The sequence below is a fragment of the Phoca vitulina genome, unplaced genomic scaffold, assembly GCF_004348235.1.
Source record: "Phoca vitulina isolate PV1807 unplaced genomic scaffold, GSC_HSeal_1.0 scaffold9, whole genome shotgun sequence".
Lineage (NCBI taxonomy): Eukaryota > Metazoa > Chordata > Mammalia > Carnivora > Phocidae > Phoca > Phoca vitulina.
In genome coordinates this window covers 57,637,869-57,663,513 of record NW_022589712.1, presented here as the reverse complement: position 1 = coordinate 57,663,513, position 25,645 = coordinate 57,637,869, and the positions used below count along the sequence as shown (strand labels likewise).

The window sequence follows — 25,645 nt, the reverse complement described above, 5'->3', positions numbered from 1 at the left end:
AAGCCAGAAAATAAGCATATTCAGCACACATGTAAGCCTAGAGTGTCTAAAACTCAACTATAGTGATATTAAAATGGCCTGTTTGGGGACAACCAGCATTTTTATTTCCATGTTTCTAGTTTGCTCGTTTTATGCAGGTTGGACAGGTAGCAATTTTGAATGGCTCATCTTAAAATGAATGCAATTATCAAAGGATTATATGGTCCATCCTGCGAGGCATTCACTCATTTTAATCTTTTGTTTGCAGCCTTCTAGCTCCTCTTATACATTCTCATTTGTAGTTAATGGAAAGTATTATAGCTTAGGTCTTAGCCTATTGCAAATAAAAAATGTTGTTAGATAAAAGCTTCATAAATGGCAGCTACTCTTTCTCAAATTTAGACCAAGTGTTGCTTATTCCTTTCTTAGAATCAATGAAGGTATCTTATTTATGTCTTTGTAATCATAGGATAATATGCACCCAGAGTGTTGTCAATGATCATGGCTTATAACAAAATTGAGATTATATAAATTCTGATTGGATCCTAAATGATAATACACCATGATTTTTGTTGTTGTTGTTCATTGTTTGAAATTTATTCCAGCTAGGTCTATCAGTTCTCTGTCTCTTTCTCTCCCCATCCGTCCATCAATGTATCACTAAGTATTAGCTATATAAATCACAATATGATAAATATGTTTCCTTATGTATTTCCCATTCATAAAACCTAATATATATTTGAGATAACCTGCTAAGGAACTATACTTAAGCTATTTCAGAAATATAAAAGTAGAATTTTTATTTTTCAAGTTTGATTAAGTGAAAAGGTATTACATAAGACAGTTACTTATGTGGATGAACGTTGTGGATGATAAAAAAGATTTTTAATAGAAAATATAGCAGCTGGAGACAATAATTGGATCTCCTTGATTCAAATATGAAAACCTATTCAGAAATTCCATTGTACAATAAAATATACAGAAAATATTATTTCAAAAATCCAATTTGCTAGAGAAGCTACATTTTTTTTTTCTTTTTCTTTTTAAACATGGTATTTTAAAGGAATTTTGTGTGAAAGGATTTCCTACCGATGCTTTAGCTTTTGAATTTTACTCGGAAAGCAAGATCCTGTGTATGTTTGTGTGTCTTTTTTAAACCCCAGGGTTAAGAACATAAACTCCAGAGACTTAAATCTATCCCCAAATTTTTGAGCACCCACTATTTCTAGAATATTAACTAAGCAATGTGGAGAAATGCAGACTTAATGTGTGTTCAGTCTGTTTGGAAGGATTTAAAATTTAACTTTGCGAAAGGACAAACATACATGGGAAAGTACCAGATAATAAGAAATCAGCCCATCCAGAGACAGTACTCTAAAAGGCATGAAAGGTGAGGCAGCATTCCAAAAAGGCACAAAATCTGCACTGTAGTTTCAAGAAGTTAGAAAAGAATTACTGGTGTTTCAGTGTTAAGCATTGCTTATAGAGGATGTCGTCCAGTTGATATGATTGTAATGTATCGAAAGGCCATATGCTAGACTACAACAAACAGCGACTCTATTTGCAGTCTCTGACTCCATGAACCACCTGTTACCTACCTGAGATTTGATTTACTGACCTAATAAATATTAGTGACTGTTAGTCCTCACTAGGAGGTTGTAGCATAGCAAACAACAACATGTTGCTTTTGATTGTTATTTTTCCCTCATTTATTGTTTTAAAAACCAAGCACTTGTATACTCATCAAGTTATGAGCAATGGCACAGAGCATCATGAACAAAACAATAAAATGACTATCTTAAAACGCTTGCTAAGAGATGGCCAGAGATTTGCAGTATAAAGGAAATGTAGTAACAATACAAGAATATTAAGAAATTTAATTCAGATATATATGTAAATAAGACATTGAGACACATGTATGTTATTTTACAGTACAGAGTCATAAATTCTTGAAGCACTTTCAAATAGAACAAATTAGATTAGTTGAATGACAGGAATTGTCTGTGTCATTTAAATGTATGATGACATTTAGGAAAACTGAATTATATGTTTAATAACAATAAAAGTACAAACACCATTTTAAATAAAATGACCTTCTATAATATTCTAGGTCTGTGACTGGTAAACAAAATTTTGACATATAATCAATAGAACTTCACGCCAATAAATGAAGACATCGAAGTCTAAAGAAACAAAGCAACCTGACAAAGGTCCAGTAGTTAATCCTTTTTAATCATAGAACTGGAGCCAGAGTGTTAGCAGCATGCAGGGCACCATAGAATCAGGACAAAATTGAGGCACCTGTAAACAGAACTCCACTTTCACAATTATAATTAAAGTTCAAAGTTTAAAGTTTCAAACCTGCAAGACTTGAAGAAGTGGTATAGCTAACAATTTGTTTTGCAATTTTTAATAGAAATCTGTTTCCTGAAAATTAATATTTTAGGTATTGGGTTATTACATTTTGGTCACTTTTTTCTTTCCCTACCGGTTAACATGTTTCTAATCTTTGCCACATGACTGTGGCATAAATTCAGAGTTCTATCAGTTACATAGCCTTAGGCTATAGATTACGTTTTAGCTTGTTTTACTTAGTTCTTCATTTATTTTTGAGGCCATTAAATACATCCTAATGAAATGTGCATCTTTCATTGTGCTCAGGGCCATTGGAATTTTCTTCTCCTCCTCTCCCCACCTTCTTCTGCCTTGTTTGTCTTCTGTTTAATATAAAGTACATGATTCTGAATTTCTCCCTTCTTTCTTCCCTTCCTGACTCTCCATCATTGATTGGTCAGAGCTTTTCAGCACCATTTGACTACTTTTTCTTAGTCTTTTATTGTTTGGTCCAAAGGGTTGCTTGGTACAGATCTCATTTAAAATCCTCTGACAATCTAGTTTATTACATTGTCTTTGGTTATTTTAAAATATCAATAAAATATATGCAGCGAGGCTAGATTCATCAGGAAATCTTTGTGTCATCTTATTATGTGCAGCTTCCTTACATGCCAATATTGATTACATTTACTCTTTATTATCTTTCATGTAGTTTTGAGGATGTGTGCATGCCCTATCTAAGGTAATTGAAATGAGGTAAGATTTTGTTTCCACCTGTTTACTAATTCCTTGATTATCATCTCTTTCCAGCATGTTTGAGTATGACTAAAAGTAAATATTGCTTAGTTATAACATGACACTTTTGTAAAGATTCCAGGAACTATAAGTCAATGTTACCTCAGGAGAGGTCAGGGGAGGAGCACAAGAGAAATAGATAATAGGATTTAGTAGAAATAACAAATAATTATATAAAAAGTATAGAATAATTTATTAAATTCACTATTATTCAATTAATACATTTGCATAATAGACTATATTTAACAAGTGAGAACATTCATTCAAGTAGAAGCATTCCTATGAAAAGACAGCTAAGAGAAAAAGAATAGAAATGGAGACCTAACGTTCCCAAAATGTAGCAGATACAGACAATGAAGGTAAATAAAATAAAACAACCATACTAATAGCATTATAAAATTATTTTGAAATGATAAGATGATTATACGTGATTCCCTTATTTTATACATAAGAAAACAGAGACACTGAATGGTTAACAGACTTACTGGAAGTCACAGAGGGAAAGACATAACAAGACTAGTATTGGTCTCTCGAATATACTTTAGAAATTAAAGTGCTCTCTTAAAAAAAGAGACTATAAAGTAAGTATGTTTTAAATTACCAGTAAAACCAAATTCAAAGTTTAAAAGTTTATTAAATAACCACGAGGTGTTACAAAGGGGATAAAACATCACTAATAAGAATCTTATTGAATCATTGACTCTGTCATCAATGCAGAAGGGATTTTGATGTTAAATGAAAAATTCTATTAAAGTACATCAAATGATAAACCAACTTTTTATAGAAGTTGATTATTGAGAAAATGTCCTGGAAATCCCTATAAAGAGAGACAGGAAGTAGTAATTTAAATGTTTTCAATACATGCTAAGATAGTTTCAGAATGAATGGAGAATTTTTGGATGCTGAGGGAAGAAGATAATTTCTTTTGTAAATAAGTTCATTTGGGATTTAGAAAAAAGGTTCCCACTGCTAGAAGTTGGAACAATCTCTGTTTAGCGAAGCAGATAGGCAAGCTTGAGAAGAAAAAATATTTTGAGAAATTAAGGAACTGATAGCTCAGAGAAATGAACAGACACAGATGGACTTCTTGGCCTTCTTTCATGAGCACATTTCCTATTTTATTGGCTTGGGATAAGTAAATCTATTTAAAGAATCAAAATGCAGAAGAAAAATGCATCTTTTAGAAATGCATAAAATATGTTCTTGCCTCTTTGAAAAAAGTAAATATATACACGTGTGTGTATACGTGTATGTACATACACACACTATATATGAACTCCCGTTGACCAGAAGTCAATTCTTAATTGCATAATAAGAAACAACCCAATTATATAAACATAATATAAAGAAGCAGTGACAGAAAAAATGTATGATAAAATTAGAAATGCTTAGTTTTGAGAACACAAGCTAATATAAATGTTATAATGTACCTAAGTTCTTATTTAATTATTCTATAAATGCATATATTCTAAAAACTTTTGTTATATGCAGTTATAAAACTTGAGCATTAAACAAAATCACTTAAAGTTATCTTTAATATTTTGTAAAGAATAAGATACATTTATCAGTGGTATATTTTTCTACAATAAAGAACAAAAGACAAAATCTACTTATATGTGCAATCTATAAAAAACCCCACCAAACTCCTAGGAAAAGAGATCAAGCTTGTGGTCACCAGAGGCAGAGAGTGGGGGGCGGGGGAAGAGAATTAGAGGAAAGTGATGGAAATGTACAGACTTCCTGTTATAAGATGAATCAGTACTAGGTGTGCTACGTACGACATGATGACTATAGCTAACACTGCTCTATGATATACAGGAAAGTGGTTAAGAGAGTAAATCCTGAGTTCTCATCACAAGGAGAATTTTTTTTTTTTCTTTTTTCCTCTTTCTTTCCTTCTTATTGAATCTATATGGGAAGATAGAGGTTAGCTGAACCTATTGTGACAAGCATTTCACAATATACGTAAATCAAACCATGTGCTGTAGGTCTTAGACTTACACAGTGATGTATGTCAATTATTTCTCAATAAAGCTGGGAAAAAAGAATCTAAGAAGTAAAAAAAGAAAAAAGATGTGATTATAATCTAATGCATAAACATGTCATATACACTAAATAGTTTAAAGTCATTATTTCCACTCTAAACTATTACTTGCAAGTTAAAATATTGTAAGTAAGTGGTAATTTCATGACTATTGACCAATGTAATTCTATGCCATTTTCAAAGTCCACATAATCAGGGAAATTTTTTTTTGGTAAAAAAGATAGTATAATTAAGAAAAAGTTAATTTTTCCCTTAAAATTATTAAGTGTATTCTAAAATTTTACATTTGATGTAGAAGGAAATAATACAAATGGAAATAATTTCATAGGTTAAAGTGATAGAGAATTCATGTCTTGATTTAAATTTTAGCAAATGGTTTCTAATCTATTTATTACTGTTTAGTATCTACTCATCTCTTTTTGAGTCCTAAAACTGCAGCTCTTTTTATCATCTACTTTTCTATATTTTATGTTAATCTGAGTAAGTGTTAGATAACTTTTTAAAGCTACTTCATAATTTCCCTATAAATTTAGCTGTCATGATTATCAGTTGATTTGGTTGATTGACTAAAATAGAAATACTGGAATCAGTTATTGACTTTTAAGTATAAAATGTCCTTTAAATACTTGCTTTCATGGTTAAAGACAACTAATATTCCATTTTATCTTCCTGACCCCAAGTGTCCAGTGTAGCTTATACAGTTTGAGAAATTAAAGCTGCTTTCTTTGTGCATCCAATAAACCAAATATTACATACAGGATTGGTGATGACAAATCTGTGTGGGCTTTATACAGGATGCATCTAATTATATATGGTGTATTTGGTGTAACTTATTTCTAACAACAAACGTTGCTTTGCTAAAGATGCAAAAATAAGAAAAATATAGTAGAACTAAAATAAGCATTCAAGTATAAAATTAGGCATAGTTATTTTCTGATAGTATGGTTGAAGGAAAAAGATTTTAGGGAACAGCTGGACAATCTTGGTTTCAAATTTAATACAGTGATTAAGGCATGGATTTGACCAAATGAAATATATCTGCAACCTGAAATTGTCCCTCCTGTTTATTACCCATGGCAAATCATAAGAAATCATTAAAATAATTGCACGGTCAAACTTTGCATAGATTTAAAAAATAGTAGATACCCATATATGATCTTCCAGATCAATATAGCTTACTGTAATTTCCAAGATGGGAAGCAAGCTTTGGAGAATAGGTAGAGTTGGGTGACGGGGAGAGCTGCAGGGTAAAATTTTAAATGCTATTACAAAGCTTTTTATTAATGGTGAGGTTCACATGATGTCCTATGTGTAAAAATAATTAGAAAGATGATCTTTCTTCCAAATATGTGTCAAATTTTTAAAGACCTGCACCAAACAAAGAATATTATTATATTTTAGAGCTTGTTCCAATGTTAATAAAATAATCTCAGGAAATAATTCTTTTTCTGGTGTTAAGGAAATATGCCAAATGCTATTTTTACTTTCTGATGATCAAACCACATAACAAGTCAAATCATTAATGTTTTAAGTTTTCTAAACCACCACTTGCATACAAATCCATTATTACTTTTATCCCCGGTTTTATAATATTCAGATAATCTTCACAGTGGCTATGAGTCAAAGTTGCTATGTACTGCTAATACTAAGTTCTTATCTAACTTTGTTCTAATATGAGGAACTTTTAATTCATATTTGCAAAAAGGAATTTTAATTGAATCAAAACCAATCTGTTTTACAGTGAAGGCAAAAGCTCTAAACGTATTAGTGATTCATGCATTAGAGCATTGAAATAATTTAACCAGGTGCAAAATCCAATCTAATCTAATGTTTACTTTGTTTTGGCCTTAAGTGAAAACATAACAAACACAATTTATTCTTCCAACCTTAAACTGATAAAAGTTAGAAACTAAGTAGATAAAGATAGAATATCATCAATTCAAATCAAGCTTAAACAGTTTGTAATTTTGTGAGGTGTTTTTAGTGGTAAATATGTAGCATGTAGCCTGTATTTATAAGGCACAGAGTTCTAATCATATTATGTATTTGAGCGTGTGGTACATTTAAATCATATGGCTTTCAGATGTATTCCTTTTTTTTCTCATTTTGTAAAAATTACAGTGACTAGCTAATAAAACATACTGTTTTTTAAATATTAGATTTTACCATTTATCTCAGAATTGAAACAAATATGTTAGATTTTACCATTTATCTCAAAATTGAAACAAATAAGATAGAGGGCTAAAGAATGCTGTAGGTACCCTAACAAAATAGTCAGATGACCATACCCAAAGGGCTTCAAAGTAAATACTACACACACACACACACACACACACACACACACACACACGCACACACACATACAGTCAGCCTGGCTAATAATTCTTCAAGTAACTTTGTGCATTGTCAAATATAATGTTTGTTTTACCCTTCAAGGAACTTATTTCACAAATATGTGTAGTGGTCCTTTAGAGAGAGGCAGCTAATCACTGTATTTGTGTTATTGTTTTTTTGTCACTGTAATTTAAATATAAGGGCTGTTTTATCTTCTGACAGGGATACAGTAAATACAGAAGAAAGCCAGAAAGGAGACAATAAACTGGAAAAATCATAGCCAGTTTGGGGGGCTGTTGAACATGCAAGGAAGATAGAGAGGATAGTAGAAGAAATAATTAATACCTGTCTGGAAGTTAGAGCTATAGCCAAGTGCTTTAACTACAGCTTCCTCACTCCCCAGCATGGGCTGCCTGCCACAACCCAGAACCATCTGCCTCTTTACATATGGGTCAAATGCTCAGACCTAATTGATTATTACATTTCATCAATAGATTCTTGATTTGTATTTATTTGGTTGAAAAACATGTTTCGTTATTGTAGTAAGAAGTGTCCTATCTCCTTTATATATATTCATATCTCCTTTTTAAAAATAAAATTTATTTTATTTATTAATTTATTTATTTTTGGCTTTAGGAGTAGAATTTAGTGATTATCTTCATATCCTTCTATATCTATGTTTGTGTCTCTGTCTCCATCTATCTATATATTCCTTAAGTAAACAAAAGAGAATCAACATAATTTGGTCCCAATGAAAAATTTTGCAAGCTAAGCCAGTTTTCCAGTTCTCTAAGATATAATAGTAAGGAATAAAGGACAAATCTGCACTAAATTATGCTCTGAGGGTGATAAAGTTTTCTAACTTCTTACTAGGGGCAAATTTATACAACTATCTTCTTTTTCAATCATAACTTGAATATGTATGTTGAAAGAGATGAGATTTAATTGCAGTATTTTGTTAAAGTTTTTACAAGGACCTACTTACAAATGTAAATTTTGTCCTGTTTATGCTATTTAAGTAATTACCCGTATACATGAAATCTTGGATTGTCAATGTTAGAAGGAAACTTTAGTGATGCCCAAGGGCAGCCTCCTCACTCTACAGATAAAGAAACTGAGGATGAGAGAGGAGACAGGTGGTGACAGATGATAGTACTAATAGTAATGGAAAACACCTCTCGAGAATTATTTCTTTATCTCTCTATTTGTTCAACAGTGTACACACATATATATTTTATGTATAGAAAATACATTTTAAATTTAGAGCCTTCATGGATTTGTCCATATTTGATAGACAAATATTTGAGGATGATAAAATTGATTCTTAAACTTTGCTTCAATTTTTTTTCTTAAATTTTTGTGTGTAAAAGTGTCTACACACATATGTATCTTATACATATGGAATATATTTTAAATTTAAAGTCTTCATGGATTTGTCCATATTTGATGAACAAAATATTTGAAGATGATAAAAGTGAATGCAAATTGACTAATTTTTCGGTTTTTCTTATATTTTGCTATGGGAAATCAACAGCATATTTTTAAAGTTGCAGAAGATGACTTGATTCTTTGAGGTGTTAGTATATGTAAGGTTTTGTCCTCTTGTTGCAGTGTCTTATAAATATTTCAGTGAATAGTTTAGTGTAAAGGAGAAAAGCACTAGCTGTATCAAATGAATGAAAGACCTATAAATATACATAAAATTTTCTTTAAAAGTTTAAGGAGTTCAGGAAAAAAATGTATCTTTCTATAAATGTAATAAAAATTATCCAGGTAGATTTAGGGCATCTGCTGCTGGTTTAGAAGGTTTTATTTTAGGAGATATTGAATTGAAGATTAATCTAGACATTCCTTAAACTTTATAGGTAATCATTATTTGTAACTCTACACTTATTTGTTCAAACATTTTAATGTTTAAATATTGTTAGAGAATTACATATTTTAACATTGACCTTCTTCTACCTTATCTTGAATCTAACCCAATGGAAGTCCTTATTCTTCAGAATCTGACATTAAAAGCAGTGCAAACAATGGTCCCATCCAAGCTTCTCACAAAGCATTCTTTGTTCCATATGCAGAAATCATGACATTTGGGAAGTAGAGAGAACTTGAGAACATTTAATTGAGTACAAGAGAAATGAGTGAGGCAAACTGACGTGTCTTATTACACAATTAGAGGGAGAATGAGAGAAAGAGAGAGAAAAAGGGGGCACCACAGACAAAACTATGTCATCTGATTTACTAAGACGGTAATCAATTATGTTCTCTGTTGGGCATCCACCTAGCTTGCACAGCTATCCTAAAGCATTATTTCAAGAAGTGCCAAGCAAATATAATGAAAAGGTAATCTTAGATAATCAGAGAAAGATTAGAATCTTTTTTCTTTCAGTCATTTTCAGGGCAACAAAAAAATGAACTTTCTAAACAAATGTTTCAGCTCCCAGTACTTAGAATTACTAAGTGCAGAAGGGGTTCCCAGGTTCAGTCCTACATCCCTGTCAGCACTCAGTATTTCCATGCACCTCTTTAAGTCATGCTCAAGGATTATGTTATCAACAATGATCACCAGTGGTGGGAAAGCTGTGCCTGAAAGGGGTGAATAATAGCTAAGACTTCTTTCCGTGCACATTTTAAAGCAGTGCTTTCATTCATAGCCAAAATCCTAACGGGGGGCGGGGAGGGGCATTATTGTGCCTAGACTTCAGTTTCATGAAGAGATCTATTGTTTCTTAGTATTGCTGAGCTACCTCCTTTAGTTCCATGTTGTTTTTTTCTTGTGTCAATAAAAACATCTCATGCCCACTTTTTTGGTGTGCTGTTTCTACTGGGCTGGCCATCTAGCAGCTGCCTGGAGGTCTTATTATTCTCTACTTTTAAAAGAAAATGAGATTTATGAGGTAGTGTTGCAAAACAAGTCATATCTTAAGTCCCACCAATCACTCTTTTGAGGAAACTCAAGCTCATGATGAGAGTAATAGAAAGCTTTTTTCCTTTTTTTAAATGTCTGCCCATTTTTTGCATGCATAAGCTTATAGTCATTCTAGTGTTTTGTTTATTGTTCAGAGAAAGAGTTCACAGAGAAAGAGTTCAGAGAAATAGAGAAGTGATATGATTTTAAGTACATATTATTATCTCTGGATTTAAGGCAGTAGGAGTAATTCCATCAAGTAGTGTAAATGTGAAGCAATCCTGCTTAGGAAGTATATCACAAAAGACACAGGTAGGCAGAGTCAACAGGAATTAAGACAAATACTGTTTGTCCAAAGTTGCTACTAGCCATCTATATTACCACATTGCACTTGCTTGATAACATGGAGATTGAAGACCAGATAATTCTTACTAAAATTGTTTTGTAAACTCCAGAATTCCTTTATACCTTATATACCTTTATATCTTAGTTGTACCTAAGAAATTTCTTTATGCTATTAATTGAGAAGCATTGTTATGCTAATTATTCACTAAGAAAGCAACTCTGCACTATATCTTCTATATCCAGTTATATCACACATTCAAATAACAATGAACAAAGTGCTGAAGAATTTTATATATATATATATATATATATATATATATATATATATATGCAATAAAATGGTAGTATTTACTGAGTGCTTATCCTATTTCCAGTACTGTTCTACTGCTATAGGAGATATAAAATTAAAATGACATACTTGCTTCCTTTAAAGAGTCTGTTATCCCAATAAGTGAATTTGGCTTTAAAAGATGACAGGAATTATATTAAATAGAGGAAAATGGAGAGAGCATTTTGGGTGGAGATTAAAATAAACATGGTATATTCCTTCTTGTCAAAGACCTTATCATCCAATAGGTAAATTATGCTTTAAAATATAAATAGGATATTAATTAATGTACTGTAATAAGGAATATTTTGGCTGTAAAGAACAGCATTAGCAAAAGTATGGAAATGTTACTATGAATATCATGTATGAGATATTTATTGGTTTATTTGCATAAATTATAAGATTTTGGGGGGGCACAGTAGGTAACAGGATGAGATGACTCAGCTTTCTAAAGCTTTGAAAATTGGGCAGAAGAGGTTGTAGTTTATCAGAAAGAAATGCTGTTTTCTTGTAGGCATTTGATGAAGGAATAAACAGCATTACGGTATGGGAAGATTTGCCTAATAGTTATATGTAGGATGGACAAAAGAGATGGGGTTGGGAGAATCAAAAGGCAAAGAGACCTGTTGAGTTAGAGGTAAACAAAGACTAAGCTAAAATTATAATAATAGGGGATTGTAAAATGTGAATTTAAAGACAAATCCAATAATTATTTTGAAGAAAAAATATAATAAACCTCGGTGATATACTGGATACAGACATTGAAGGAGAGGGAAGACAGAGGACTTCAAGAATTCTCATCTCAGTTGTCGGAAAATGCCTAGATTATCTGCAAAATTGATCATGCGTTGACATGGGGTCAACTTAGTATGGGGTGGATGACCAGTTTGCTTTTGGTCATGCTGAGCTTGAGGTTTGGCTGTACAACCAGGTGGAAATCTCTTGTAGAGAGCTGGAAATATAGGATGGGGGCACTGGTGAGATTCAGGTGAAATTCAGATACATAAATGTTCAAGTTAATTAAATGTCAGCAAGGGACTATACTAAAAAAAGAGCACAGAACTAGTTTTACAGGATATGAATAATGATAACAGCATGAAGAATCTATTGATACCATAGTTCTTGCAGTATTGGCATTACTTCGATTTGGAGTGTGAAGTCATGTTATTTCTCTCAATTAAATTTTTTCAATGGTCACTCTATTTGGACATCTTTTGATACAGTGCTAACTAGCTAATATGTTGCATTAGAGTTTATCTACTCTTATCAAATGGGGTCATGAGTGTATGATAGATTATTCTTAAGCTTTGAACTATATTTAAGTGAACTAAATGTATTTATGTTCAATTGTGTTTTTTAAAAAAAATTATCTTTCTAAATTGCAAACTCGTGTATTCCTAGTTTATATAACAATTTTTCCAAATGTTTTGTTCCTTTCATTTCTTTCTTAACCACACTTTAACTTCATCCACCTTCAAAACCTCACCACATTATTTTTACATTATGAAGCCTTTTACGTTTGAACATAGAAAACACAATACAACCTTAACTAATATCCTGCTCATTAATGATTTGGAAGGTAACTAAAATTAACTATAGGGAAGTCTTTTTCTTAGAAACAAGTTCTCAAAGTACTTAATATATGCTCGATTAAAAAATTCCAATGTGGGCTGGTGTGACTCATATTCTGATGCACACACAATTACTTTTTAAGGAAAGTGAATTTAACTTACTGAACAACTGAAATTATTTTGGGATATATGTTTTTTATTGATAACTAGCAACATAAAGTACAGAATATCAAATGCTGCAGAATATCAATCATCCTAATTTCTGATAAAAAAAAGTGTTACTTAAATTAGAGAAACTTCATTTGAAATGATCACAATACGAAGTTTCTGGCTAAGGATAATTGTTAGCATTAATTATGCACTGGAAGTGGTCTGCTTGGTAGTATGGATTCAGAAAGTAAAAAGCAATCAAACGAAGAAAAACTAAAAGTTAAATGATACTTGCTGAATATAAATAGATCATGCCCATAAAGCAATTGCTCAGAGTCAGGTTTTATATATTGGTGGAACATGCTGCTGAAGACAGTACTGTTTTGTTTGCTATCAATTAAAAGTATTGGAGGAAATGTCTGCATTTCTTAGACTTTGAGTAACATCAGAGATAACTGGACAGACTAAGCTTTGCAATGGCAAGGGCATTTTTACAGAACTTTCTCGTCGTGAACCCCTGGTCTTATACAGGTGTTAGGAAGAGAGCTGAACAGCACCATGTTTGACGGCACCATGTTTGACATGGTGCATTTCCCAAAGTCATATGGTACTATCTTTGATTATTATTTTTAATAGGCACATAAAAATCTTTTAAGGTTACTTCTTGATATTTCCTTTTCTGAAAGCAAAGATAATTAAAAATGAACAGTTTTGAAAAATAAGCATTCTACCTGAGAAGGTTTTATTTTCTTTTCCCAATATGTTGAGTTAAACTCCTTTAACTTGATTTATTTCATCTCAAAGATACTGTGATGGTTCACAAAAATTGCTGAGACTCTTACTTTTTAGGCTCTTTTCATGGATTCAAAGAGATAACTTTTCCTGACAGTGTAAGAGAAGCAATATTATATTCCATGTACAAAATAGTTAGAATTGAAGTGGCAATGGCAAAATATAGAGCAAAGATAATAGTGTGAAAATATTTCAGACTTCAGATAAATTTGAACATCCTTTAAGGATTTTATATCTATGCATATATTATTTAATTTTGACATTAGAAATTTATATTATTAAGCTTGGTATAGCGGTAAATAGAAAAATAACATTAATTTTGTAATATTTCTGAATAGAAATCAGATGGCAGTTAATACATTTTTAACCAAAACATGATCTTTTGTTGAACATTTGTGAATATTTCTTTGTGCTCCAATGACATCAAGTCATGACCAAATCTTAATTTTTGAGTGTTTTCAGTGCTCAAAATTTAATTCTATGGAGCACAGGGTATAAGTGTGCTAAAAACAAAAGTGATAAAAACAAAGAGTCTTTTTTATTCTGCATGAGAATTAAGCAAGTCCTCATTGAGCAGAGAGCAGGCAAACTAGAAATAAGATTCTTCTATTACTGGGAACTGAATTAGATCATAGAAATTCCCTTTTCTTTCTGTTTCTTTCTTTCTTTCTTTCTTTCTTTCTTTCTTTCTTTCTTTTTTTTTTTTTTTTTGTGGCAGATGATAAAGACTGAACGCTGACTAGAATGAGTAGCAATAAGAGAGCAGGGACTTGCTTGCAGGACACCTTCATTGCACACCTGGCTCTAGCTTTCTATGCACTTGAGCAGATCCCTGAGTCTTCTGAATCTCACTCAATCTCAGTTTTTAATAATAATAATAATATTTCTCTTATCTTGGGCTATTTGTTGCAGCTCAAAATAAGATCATATATAGCTGAACTTGTTTTTAAATTTGGCAAGTATGACACAAACATAAGGAAATAGTGTAATTTTTAATTGTATGCCTCATTTTCAATAGGCAATTATTTAAGCTTACCTTACCTGGAGTGCCTCAACTGGTCTTTTCATGCCTTGTTTTAAAATCTTCCTTTAGTAAAAGGCAACCCTGGTTTTTAAAGGCTTGAGAAGTCCCCACTTTATGTCTGCTCCCACAAGTGATGCCATCAAAATGGCATAATTTTAGCAGAATATGCATACTTTATCCTTTCTCTTTCTGGATTTTAATCTACTTTGCTACCCAAGTATGATAGCTCTTATAACTATTTCTCTTCAGGGCATTCCTGAATTAAACTAATAGCACCTTCATCTTCTAGAAGTAGAGTTACCCTTGTGACTCTCAGTCCATTTAGATCCAATTTCTAGAAATACTCTTGTATTTACAGCTATGTGCTTTTATGCTGAAGTTAGTTATAACACCCACTCCTATACTCTGCTTCTCAAGTAAATTCTCAACATACCGGTGGCTCCATGCTAACCTATATTGGCACTAACCTGGCCTGATCACTATGCTGACAAACTCTACAGCTCATTTAAGTAATATGAACAGTTAAGCATGGCTGAAGTGGAAAGTGACAAAAAAATTCCAGAATTAGATTAGCAATCTGTCACCAAGTACAAAGCATACATGTTGCTAAAGCTTAAGTCCTCTAGTCCCCAAACCTATAGGCATTTTATTATGACATTTTTAGACAACTGAAGTAATACAAATATATTAATAATGATGATAATAATGATAATAAAAATTCCATCTCTCAAGGACCTCATAAAACTGTGGGAATATAAAATTGGTACATAAAATATCAATTATAGAGCCCAAAGTAGTAGATCATATATAGAGATTTGAAACAAGCAAGCTTTGGGGAAAAAGTAAACACTATGGAGTTTTTTGTTGTTGTTATTTTTTGGGGGAGGTTTCCTTTTTTAAAATTTTAAATTCAATTAATTAACAATATAGTGTATTATTAGTTTCAGAGGTAGAGTTCAGTGATTCATCAGTTGCATACAACAGCCAGTGCTCATTCCATCACGTGCCCTCCTTCATGCCCACCACCCAGTTACCCCATCCCCCCCCACTATGGAGTTTTAGAAAAGTGTAGGATAGTAGCTAGCTGGGTGAAACAACTGAAGAGAAGATGACTTCTCACTTAGAAACAGCATAAGCAAAGACATAATGAGACAATTGGCCAGTCTACATAACATTCTTGAAAAGGTTAAAAATATTGAGTCATATCATATAGAATCTGGAAATCCAGAAGCATAGAATGTTAAACCAGTTCAATAGCTAAAAGAAATCGACTGGTTCTAGAGAAGGGAAGTTGCATGGTACAAACCTAAACATGAAGATAGTTTGCAAGACAAAATGGAAAAAAGGGGGAACCAAGTAGGAATTGATTTTTGAAAACCCATGATTCAGAACTGAGATGAAAATGCACTGGAAGTTGATGGGACAAAGCAAAGAAACATCATCAAACAAAAGTTGATATGGCTTATACATATTTGTATTTAAGGAAGGAGGTTAAGAGAAAGATAAACTTTAAGCCTCAAGAACTCAGAGAAGTGCCATGTTTTTTAGAAATTGAGACATTGGGAAGGAGAGCTAGTATGGGAGAAGTTGTTGGGTTCAATGTTAAAGCCTTTGAACTATGAGGTAATGATGATCTGCCTAAGTAGGAATGGAAATACTTTGAGTAAGAATTGATGGCTATAAATTGAGAGGGTTTTGAAATTATCAGCACAGAGGCTAAAGCCATGAGTGTGTTAGGTCATCAGAAATGGAGGAAAGATCTGAGAGTCAAGACTTAGCCAAAAGGGATCTCCCGTTAATGGGGCATAGGGTAGAGAAGCAGGAGTGCATGTCACAGAAGTTAAAAGGAAGGTATCATAGGGCTGGTGTTTAATAATAATTTTATTAGAACCTGAAAAATAATTAAAAGATGACATTTAAAAAAATGCAATGGGTTCAAAAACAATATTTTTACAGGGATGGAAGCTCAGGGTTAAGGAGGAATTAGGTGTGGAAAAATAGGATTATCATTTTATATGTATGGCCAGAAAATGAAAAAGAAAGAGAGGAGAAGTAGAAGGAGCATCAGAATAATTCAAAATACTTTATGTGCCAACTAGGTTTAAAATCTTGTGCTAGATATTCTAAGATACACGAGATAAATCAGAAATTGTATTTGGATGTATTCATTTACAATCTAATAGAAGAAGGGAGATATACATGTACTAATTTGCAGTGAAGAAGCCAGGCTACAATAAGTATGACTTGAAGCTCTTAGTGCTATAGACATGAAGAAAGAAAGAGTAACCTAAGTCATTCAAATACTGGTTAAGCTTCTTTAACAAAGATAGCCACAAAACAAAACAAAAAACCCAGTGCTTGGAATCAGAAAACACGTCTCTCTCTTACTTCACAGTCCAGAGGAGTACAGTTCAAGGCTGGTGGAACAGCTCTGTCATTCTCAACATAGGGCTTCTAATACATCTCTAGTCATCATCATCTCCTAAAAGATGCAGAGGGAAAAGAAAGTCCAGGGCAAATATCCTTATGGAGAATTTTGAGAAGTTGTACACATTATTTCTGCTCAAATTCCAGTGGCTCAAATTTAGTTGCATTCAAGGGAAAATAAGAGGTATAGTTTTATTAGCTGGACAGCAATATTCCTGCTAAAACCAGGGAAAGGCAGTGAATCCTAGGGATAGTCGCTAGTCTCTACGTTAGATGGCCTCTGTGAAAGAATCAGGAAAACTACAACTAGATGGTGGTCCTGTTTTGGAATTGAGGGGTGGGTATAGGATTTAAATATCTATGGAGTGGAGACTAGGGAATTATAGGCTGAAGGATAATACGAGCAAAGAAATGGTTAAAAATCAATATAGGACTCTTTTTTTTTTTGTAAAGTGGCCAGTAGCCCAAGGGTTAGGAGAAAAAGTAATGGAACATAATCATGGAGTGGTATTTTGGAGCATGGTGTAGAGGATCTCGAATTCCATGCTTAGAAGTGTAGATATTTTGTATATAGACTGGGCATGATTGAAGATCTGTTTTTAATAGAGATGTGGCATTATGGGAATTATTCTACATGAAAAGTAACTGGGAAGCAGTATGTCGAGATGATAAGTTTAGAATAGAAGTGGGAAGACCAGTTCGGAGACAACTGCTATAGGATATGAGGATCTGAACTAACCTTAATGCCAGTGGAAATGAACGGGGAAAAGGGAGGCAAGAAATGAAAGGGACATTCTGGAGGCAGACTGATACAATTTGACTAATGTTTGGAGGTCAGGGTTGTGGGGCAAAGGAATGTAAAGAACTGAAGTTGACTCAAAAAGTGTGAAGGCTGAGTGAGCTAAGGGCTATCGACAGGACCACTGCAGTTGTTAACTGAGGGATGCTTCCAGGTGATGCTATTCGACAGAGATGGAAAAGACAGTAAGAGGGCAGGATTAAGGAGAAAGATTGCACGTTCACATTGGGCATATTAATATTGAAAAGTCTACTGTCAGACTATTGGGAATTCACATCAGGTCAAGAGAGTGATTAGGGTTAAATATATAGACTTAAGGGGGCTGAAATATATTTTATGAACAGAAAAAATATTACGGGGGCCAACAGAATTTTTAAAATTGAATCTGAAGGAGTTGGAAGGTAGCGACAGATACTGAAACAAGACCTGTTGAAAATAGAGAGGATAGAATTGAGCATGGCAATTACTCTTAGAGGTGAGAGGTAATTTAATTTAGAAAATAATAGAGAATGAAACTAGAATCAGAGCTGTGTTACTTAAATGTGAAGGAGATAAAGCTGACCACAGACTAAGCAGTGCAAGGCCAGTGAGTGAGTGAGGGAGTGAGCATGAATGTGTGTGTGTGTTTCGGGGTGAGGGTGTTGTTTGGGAGTAGGGGTTTAAAGAGGAAACGAGTGATTTACATTAGGATCCACCATTAGTATATGCTAATGAATCAAATGGAGACTGAGGAAAAGCTTCCTGGGGGTCACCATGAGGAGCAAATTGTAAATTCAAGTTAGACAGCGTTTTTCTTGGCTAGATTTGCATCTTTTGGGGACTTTGTCCATCCTAAGGGAAAAAGCAGAGGAAGGAAGTGGAGGATGTGAGAAGTACACATTATTCAAATTTAATTATTAGTTTACCATACGTTTTTCCCTCTCTTTCAAATAAACTACGTGAGACTCCCTCATTGAAGTAGATATTAGTCCGTTGATTTCAGTGCCATCATTTCCAGATTCCTCCTCCCTAACTCCTTTTATTTTCTCATTTCTTCTTTTCCTCTTTCCTTCCTTCCCACATTCCTTCCTTCTTTCCTTCTCAGAATCAAAAAATGTATATATAAATTTGGGATGGGAGGACAGAATGTTGCATATTTTTATTTCCACTTCTCCAATCCCTACCACCGCATTGCTCGTCCATCCTTTCATGGAATCCCTTGAAGCACCTATATAAAACTCAGTGGCTCATGGGATTCTATGTGGAAACTAGGGATGTCAATCAGTCAAATTATGTGTTCTCACTCTGCTTCTATAATCTGCCATGTGAGAACACTAAACCCACCTTTACAGACCAGCTCTGTGTGTATGCTAATAAACTTGCAGGAGTAGGGAAAGAATGGTTTAATTATTAAGAAATAAAAATAGGAGTATGAATATATAACTACAGGCAAAGTCACAACATTTAACAATATTCAATAATACCATTGTGTCAAATTATTGAATGATTGCTGTCTGCCAGCACTATTAACTTATGCAGTCCTTACAACACCTAGAAAAGTTAGGTCTTACCACTGTCTTTCTTTTTCAGATAAGGACACAGTACAGGGAGGTTATGCAATTTGTCAAGGGCGTGGAGCTAGGTGATAACGGCAAGATCACGTTGTCTCTGACGAGCAATGCATTCTTTCGATAGTTAATTAAAATGGGTAATATTTGAAAGAAGATATTGTTGTGTGAACATTGATGGCTACCATTCTGATACTTGGAAATACTTTTAAAGATGTATATAATTATTTTCACTAGGGTAAAAGTAATAAGGGAATTTAAATAAAAATAAAATGTCTACAACCAAAGCCAGCTCTCCTGTTGCGTCAGACACAACAAATCAGATCAGAACGTTTAATTACTATCCAGTCAACCGTTCTGTTCAGTGTATCAGTTTAACTTGGAGAACCAAACAAAACATTTCTTTGTTTGTCAAGGGTAGGCTATTAAACAGGGCTGTTCTAAAATTGCATTAGAAAGATGAAAATGGTTTGTTTGATTCTCTGAATTTTAATATGTAAAAGATTATTGTGAAGAAAATTGGGCTCTCTGAAGTGACAGATACATTATTCAAATAACTTTGATTGAATGTAAGATTTTTTAACGCTTTCATAAAGGGCATGCACGTTAATTTGGTTTATAAAAGAGTGGCTTTAAAATTTGAGATATTAGGGAAAATATTTTGTTAGTTTAGTAATTAGACGAAGTATTTTTAATTATGGTGGTGATATTTTTGAATAGTACCATTAATTAATAAATATATCTGGATTATAATTAGAATAAATTACTTTATGTGTACAAGTTAGCAGTTCCTCAGTTTGAATTATTTGAGAGACGTTACCAATATTTCTAAAACCATCTAGAACTAGCCTCAAAAATTAGATTTGATTTTCTTTGTCCTAAAACAGTGATTCAAAATGAAGTAATAGACTTGAAACCAAGTAGTAAGTGGAAACCAATCAGCCTCAATATGTATTCCTGCTTCTAACACTGCTTTGATATCATGAATATTTCCATACCCTCTGAAACCTATAATTATGTCAGAGGCATGTATTAGAATGCAGTTCACTCTGATTTGGTTTTCTGTTTAGAGCTGAGTTTGTTAACACAGAAAGATGTAAATTCATAGTACTATTTTCTTAGATATATAATTATTCACTGATTATTTTAAACTCTGTCACTTTGGTAGTTTCTATTATATCATAAAAAAATCTTAAGCTGATTTTATATTGTTTCTTCTGTCTTTAACAATTTTTCCACAGTTTTAAAAATGTTTATTTCATAACTAGGTTTGTTTTCTTCCTTTATGATTTTTTAGACTTTTTATTTTTATTCTGTACTTGAAAAATCTAAGTCTTAAAGGATAATCTTGGTTTACTGATATACAGATTTTCCTCTCACAAGTAGTATATAATAAAGAAATGCAATTTATCATCTTAGGACAGGGATCTTTAAAACCTCACACTTGCTGTCGTGCATATGAAATTGTACTATAGAAATGCTTATTTCTGGTTTCTCCTTAATCTTACCTGTCTTTCTGTTTCTTTTGCAGCGAAAATGCTGGATAGAATTTCTTCTCACTGCCATTTAAATATATTCTTTTCTTCTGTCAATTACCACAGGTTTAGTCCCTATGAGTGGTATAATCCACACCCTTGCAATCCTGACTCAGACGTGGTGGAAAATAATTTTACCTTGCTAAATAGTTTCTGGTTTGGAGTTGGAGCTCTCATGCAGCAAGGTATACGATTCAGCCTGCTATTTCCCTTGGGCACCATGTCCCACTCTTTGCTGGGGGTGACAGCTCAAGTCGCTTGCATGGGTGCCTCTGTGCATGTAACCATAATCCAGCTTCTCCATCTACCTAATGCATTTAGGCATTCTCAAATCCCATCCAAGAGAGATTCTGAGAAAATAACTAGCTTTTGCAAATGCACATACAGTATACTCATCTAATTTTTTTTTTTCTTAACCCACAGTAGGTACATTACTTCATAGTTAACCAAGCTAACCTGATCCATTAGCTAGTAGCTGCATTTAAAGTACTACTAAGATTACATCTCCTTGAGACAGGAATACAGTGTAATGCTTCTGTTTCCTGACTCATTTTGATGTAAAAAATTATTTTATATCAATTCTTGATGATTAGATGCATTTGTGTTGCATGACTAATAAATCTACTGTGTATAAATTTACAAAATTAAAATATTTAACCATTTAGTTTCCTTTACAAGTAAAATATTAGCTGCATCTGATAGCATATAAGAATATAAAATAATGCATGCTCAGATGTGCATGCAAAAATACTTTCATAATTATTTAAAATTTATAATATTAATGTTAAAAGTAAAAGGCTATACTGCTTAGAAAATGACATAATACATGCAATATGTCTTAAGGGTTTATATATAACTATGAATTCCTTATTTTAGTCTCAGTTCTCCCAAGTGGAATTTATTTTTATTTTTGCTGCTATGTTTTTTTAATTAATCTTTTAATATTTAGATAAAGTTCAATAAAGTGATATTTCAGACCTTCTACTCAAAAGATTCCATTAGCCGGGATCTAAGACTATTTTATGCTTTAAAAATGTAATGTTTTTAAGTTTTAGAATTAGCAAATAAAGCAAAATACCCCAAATTTGAACAAGTGACAATGACTGGATTAGGGAGAAAAATGTACTCCTTCATGAGAGTTACCACACCTATTATCAGAGTTTACCTTAAGATTTAGTTGTGTACTTATTATCCACTTTGAAGAGATTATTTTGGTAATTGCATTACAGATCTGAAGAGGTGAAAATTTATGGTTAAATTATAAAAGGCTGTTTATAAAAAGGTACTTTGTTCTTGCATGTTTAATCTTATGCATAAATCTATTAATTCATTACTGTTGCTTTATAAACTATTTCCTAAGGTGAGAATAAATAACTACATATCAAAAAATTAATTTAACAAATACATGTTGTAAGCAAGGCCTATCAAGTTGAAATAAATTTTTTCTTTTAAAAATATGAGCACCCAGGGCACCTGGGTAGCTCAGTCAGTTAGGCATCTGACTCTTGATTTCCACTCAGGTCATGATCTCAGGATGGTGAGATCCAGCCCTGTGTGGGTTCTGCGCTCAGTGGGAAGTCTTCTCTCCCTCTCCTTCTGCCCCTTCCCCCACTTGCACGCCTGTGCATGCTCTCTCTTTCTCAAATAAATAGATAAATCTTTAAAAAAATTAAAAAAATAAAAATATGAGCATCCATATATATAGCTTTATAAATATTTTAAACCTAAAACTTGAGAATTCAGAGAACTCTTACATGAACTAATCTAAGTTTGTGGCATCTATTTCTAAATAAAATGAATAGTCCACAGTTCTATTTTCCCTTTCCTACATTTTGGGTCCAATGTTTTTTTTTTCCTTAGACTTACTCAACACTTGGAAGACAATACTGGAGTTCTTATGAAATATTAGAAGTGAATAAAAGCCTGTCATAGGAAACAGGCATCTCTTACAAGCAGTATTGGGTAATATGGTTCACCCAGGCAAACTGCTAGTCACGTGCTGATAACTAACTTTAACAGTCTGGAGTAAATTATCCTGATAATAAGACCCAAACATAACAAAGATTTTTCAAAATTATGTTTGCTACTACTTTGAAAAATAAAATTCTTTTTTTCACTTATATTTTCTAAAATATTTGGAGGTTTTTGAGATTTGTTTACTGATAAGATTACCTTGATATCTATACAATCTATCAATTAGAAATAAGACAATATTTGATATCTCTGAAATTGATGACAAGTGATCCAAGGAATGAAAAATTCAAATATACATTTGCTTTGCCACATAACTACTTCACTGCTGGTGGATACATGAAAGAGGAACCCATACTAAACTGGCTGATGCCCAGCTCCCCAGGAATTAGTGGGATATAGTGCTGGACATGACGTTACCTTGAGTACATGACAGTCAGCCCCTAACCAGGCTCTGATTCACAAGCCTAGGAGGTACTTGCTTTAAGTCCTTGGGTAAGATATGAACTTGTGGTAATTGGGCCAATTTTGTCGAATGTCTCCACTGTTCTTTTCTTTCCCAGTCTTGTTTGACTTATTGGTGGTGTTGTTTAAAAAAAAAAAAAAAAAAAATAGAACGGGCAGCCAAAGCTGCCGCTGACCATCTTGGGAGTATTTTAGTATTACAGTGTTCGAGTGTGTGTCTGACAGGGCCTAGGAGCAACTACATCAGAAAGGTACTTTTCTGTTTTGTTTTGTTTTTTGTTTTATTTTCCTCACAGAGTGGTAGGCAGAGTCTGGAGCTGGAGTTGGCTGTCATGTCCAAGTCTGTCTGCTTTTTAAAATTTTGTTTGTTTGTTTGAAATTACAAGAGTAAGATGAACTGCGGTGTAAGGTGGGCTGTTTTGATATATTTCAGTTCTGATACCACTTCTCTTTAATGTTAACATGAATGATTGATTGTAGTTTTCTTTCCGTCTAAAGATGTGTTAACGTTATTACATCAGTGATTATGTTAAAGACATGACTATAAAACAAATCAGCAAATGCAGTCCATCTTTGCTTCATTCCATTTTACTCAAACCCTTTAAAAATTAAGTAATTTGTAGCCAATGCTTTCTTGATTATAGATTCAAAATGATTAAAATTGTATAGTAATATATTACATAAATCCATAAATTTAGTATACTTCTCTTATAAAAAAATCACACATGCTGATATGTATTCATTTTAACATTAAGACTATAAATAGTGTGTTTAATGTAAACAATGTGCTAAAACTGTAAGACTTGATTTTAAAATTGTTAGGATTTTATTTTATATTCTAAATTAATTAAAATTAATAATAATCAAAAGTAAAATAGAATTCTCGGATCCCATTCTCTTACTAATACCATGAGCAGGCAACTCCAGCCATGTTTGTAATATATTTATGAAATATTTATATATATGTAAAAATAAATTTGTGACAATTTAACTCTTTATTCTTACTCTGATTCTCTCATTGAGGCTAACTATAGTGATGGGAGACATTTGTTTATACAAAAGGAAATAATTTACTACCTTATTTTAAAACAAACCTGGACTAAAACCCTGTATCTCAAGGAATGTAGGTAATTGAAATGTATTTTTGTAAAACATAACTTTTTAAAATGGCAAGATAGACAAAATTTATGAGCTTTCATGTACATGAAAAATGAAACTTTACGTAAAGCTTGTTAAGAAATGGATTTGAACATATGTTAAACCATTTCTTCTAAAACTGAAGTAACTAACAAGAATATGAAAAATTATACAAGTAGTTTATAAACTAGAGAGATTTTTTTCTCCCTTCTAATGTTATTTTTGTAAATGTTATTACTAATTAATTTATACTGTCTCAGGTAGAACTTGAGTCTCCTGCCACTATACTTAAAGTGTCTCAAGAGACTGTTTTATTATCTGAAATTAGCCTCCGCTCTCCCAATGGTTGTTGCTTGCTTACTAAAGCAATATGTGAACCTATGATTTAAGCTTTTATGACACAGTGATTCCATTCTGCCACTGTGACCAAAAGTATCTGACTGCTGATCGAATTCTCTGTATTCGTTTCACCTTTCCCCTCCCCCCCCAATCTCTGTTAGGTTCTGAGCTCATGCCCAAAGCGCTCTCCACCAGGATAGTGGGAGGCATTTGGTGGTTTTTCACACTTATCATCATTTCTTCGTATACTGCTAACTTAGCCGCCTTTCTGACAGTGGAACGCATGGAATCCCCTATTGACTCTGCTGATGATTTAGCTAAACAAACCAAGATAGAGTACGGTACAGTGGAGGACGGTGCAACCATGACTTTCTTCAAGGTAAGTCCTTCCGGTTATTTACAATTTACATATTAAAATGATAGAGTGCAAATAAACCTTTCTCTCTTAATGAATGTAAGTGTGTAGCAACACTGTTATTTGTGCAGAATAATCAATAATGTATACCTCAGGGAATAGAGAGGTATACAACTAAATACATGGTGATCAAGGCAAAACATTTCAATACTTGCAAATGGCAAGGAGTTTTTGCTTTACAAGGATTCCCTTTTTGTTCGAAGGAAAATCTGCCCACAGGTAACGTTCTTTTTTCCTCAATAAGGTTTTATCTTTGACTGTAAATATATATAAATAAATGAATATATATTAGTGTATATAAATATATAATGTATTAACATATAATTAATGTAATGAGTATATTAATATAGTGTATTAGTTATATATTCATATATTTACTAATATATGTATATTAAATAGTAGTAGA

At 32.7% G+C, this 25,645-nt stretch overlaps 1 protein-coding gene across 7 annotated transcripts in view; it reads left to right on the top strand.

Annotated features, from left to right (window-relative positions):
- Positions 1–25,645, top strand: part of GRIK2 (glutamate ionotropic receptor kainate type subunit 2) — a 1,100,253-nt gene that overhangs the window by 945,603 nt on the left and 129,005 nt on the right. For all 7 annotated transcript variants that reach the window (XM_032408162.1, XM_032408165.1, XM_032408164.1 and 4 more), the window contains 2 exons: positions 20,979–21,097; positions 24,986–25,203. In XM_032408162.1, coding sequence (XP_032264053.1) covers positions 20,979–21,097; positions 24,986–25,203 — 337 coding nt within the window. The remainder of the gene's footprint in view (positions 1–20,978; positions 21,098–24,985; positions 25,204–25,645) is intronic.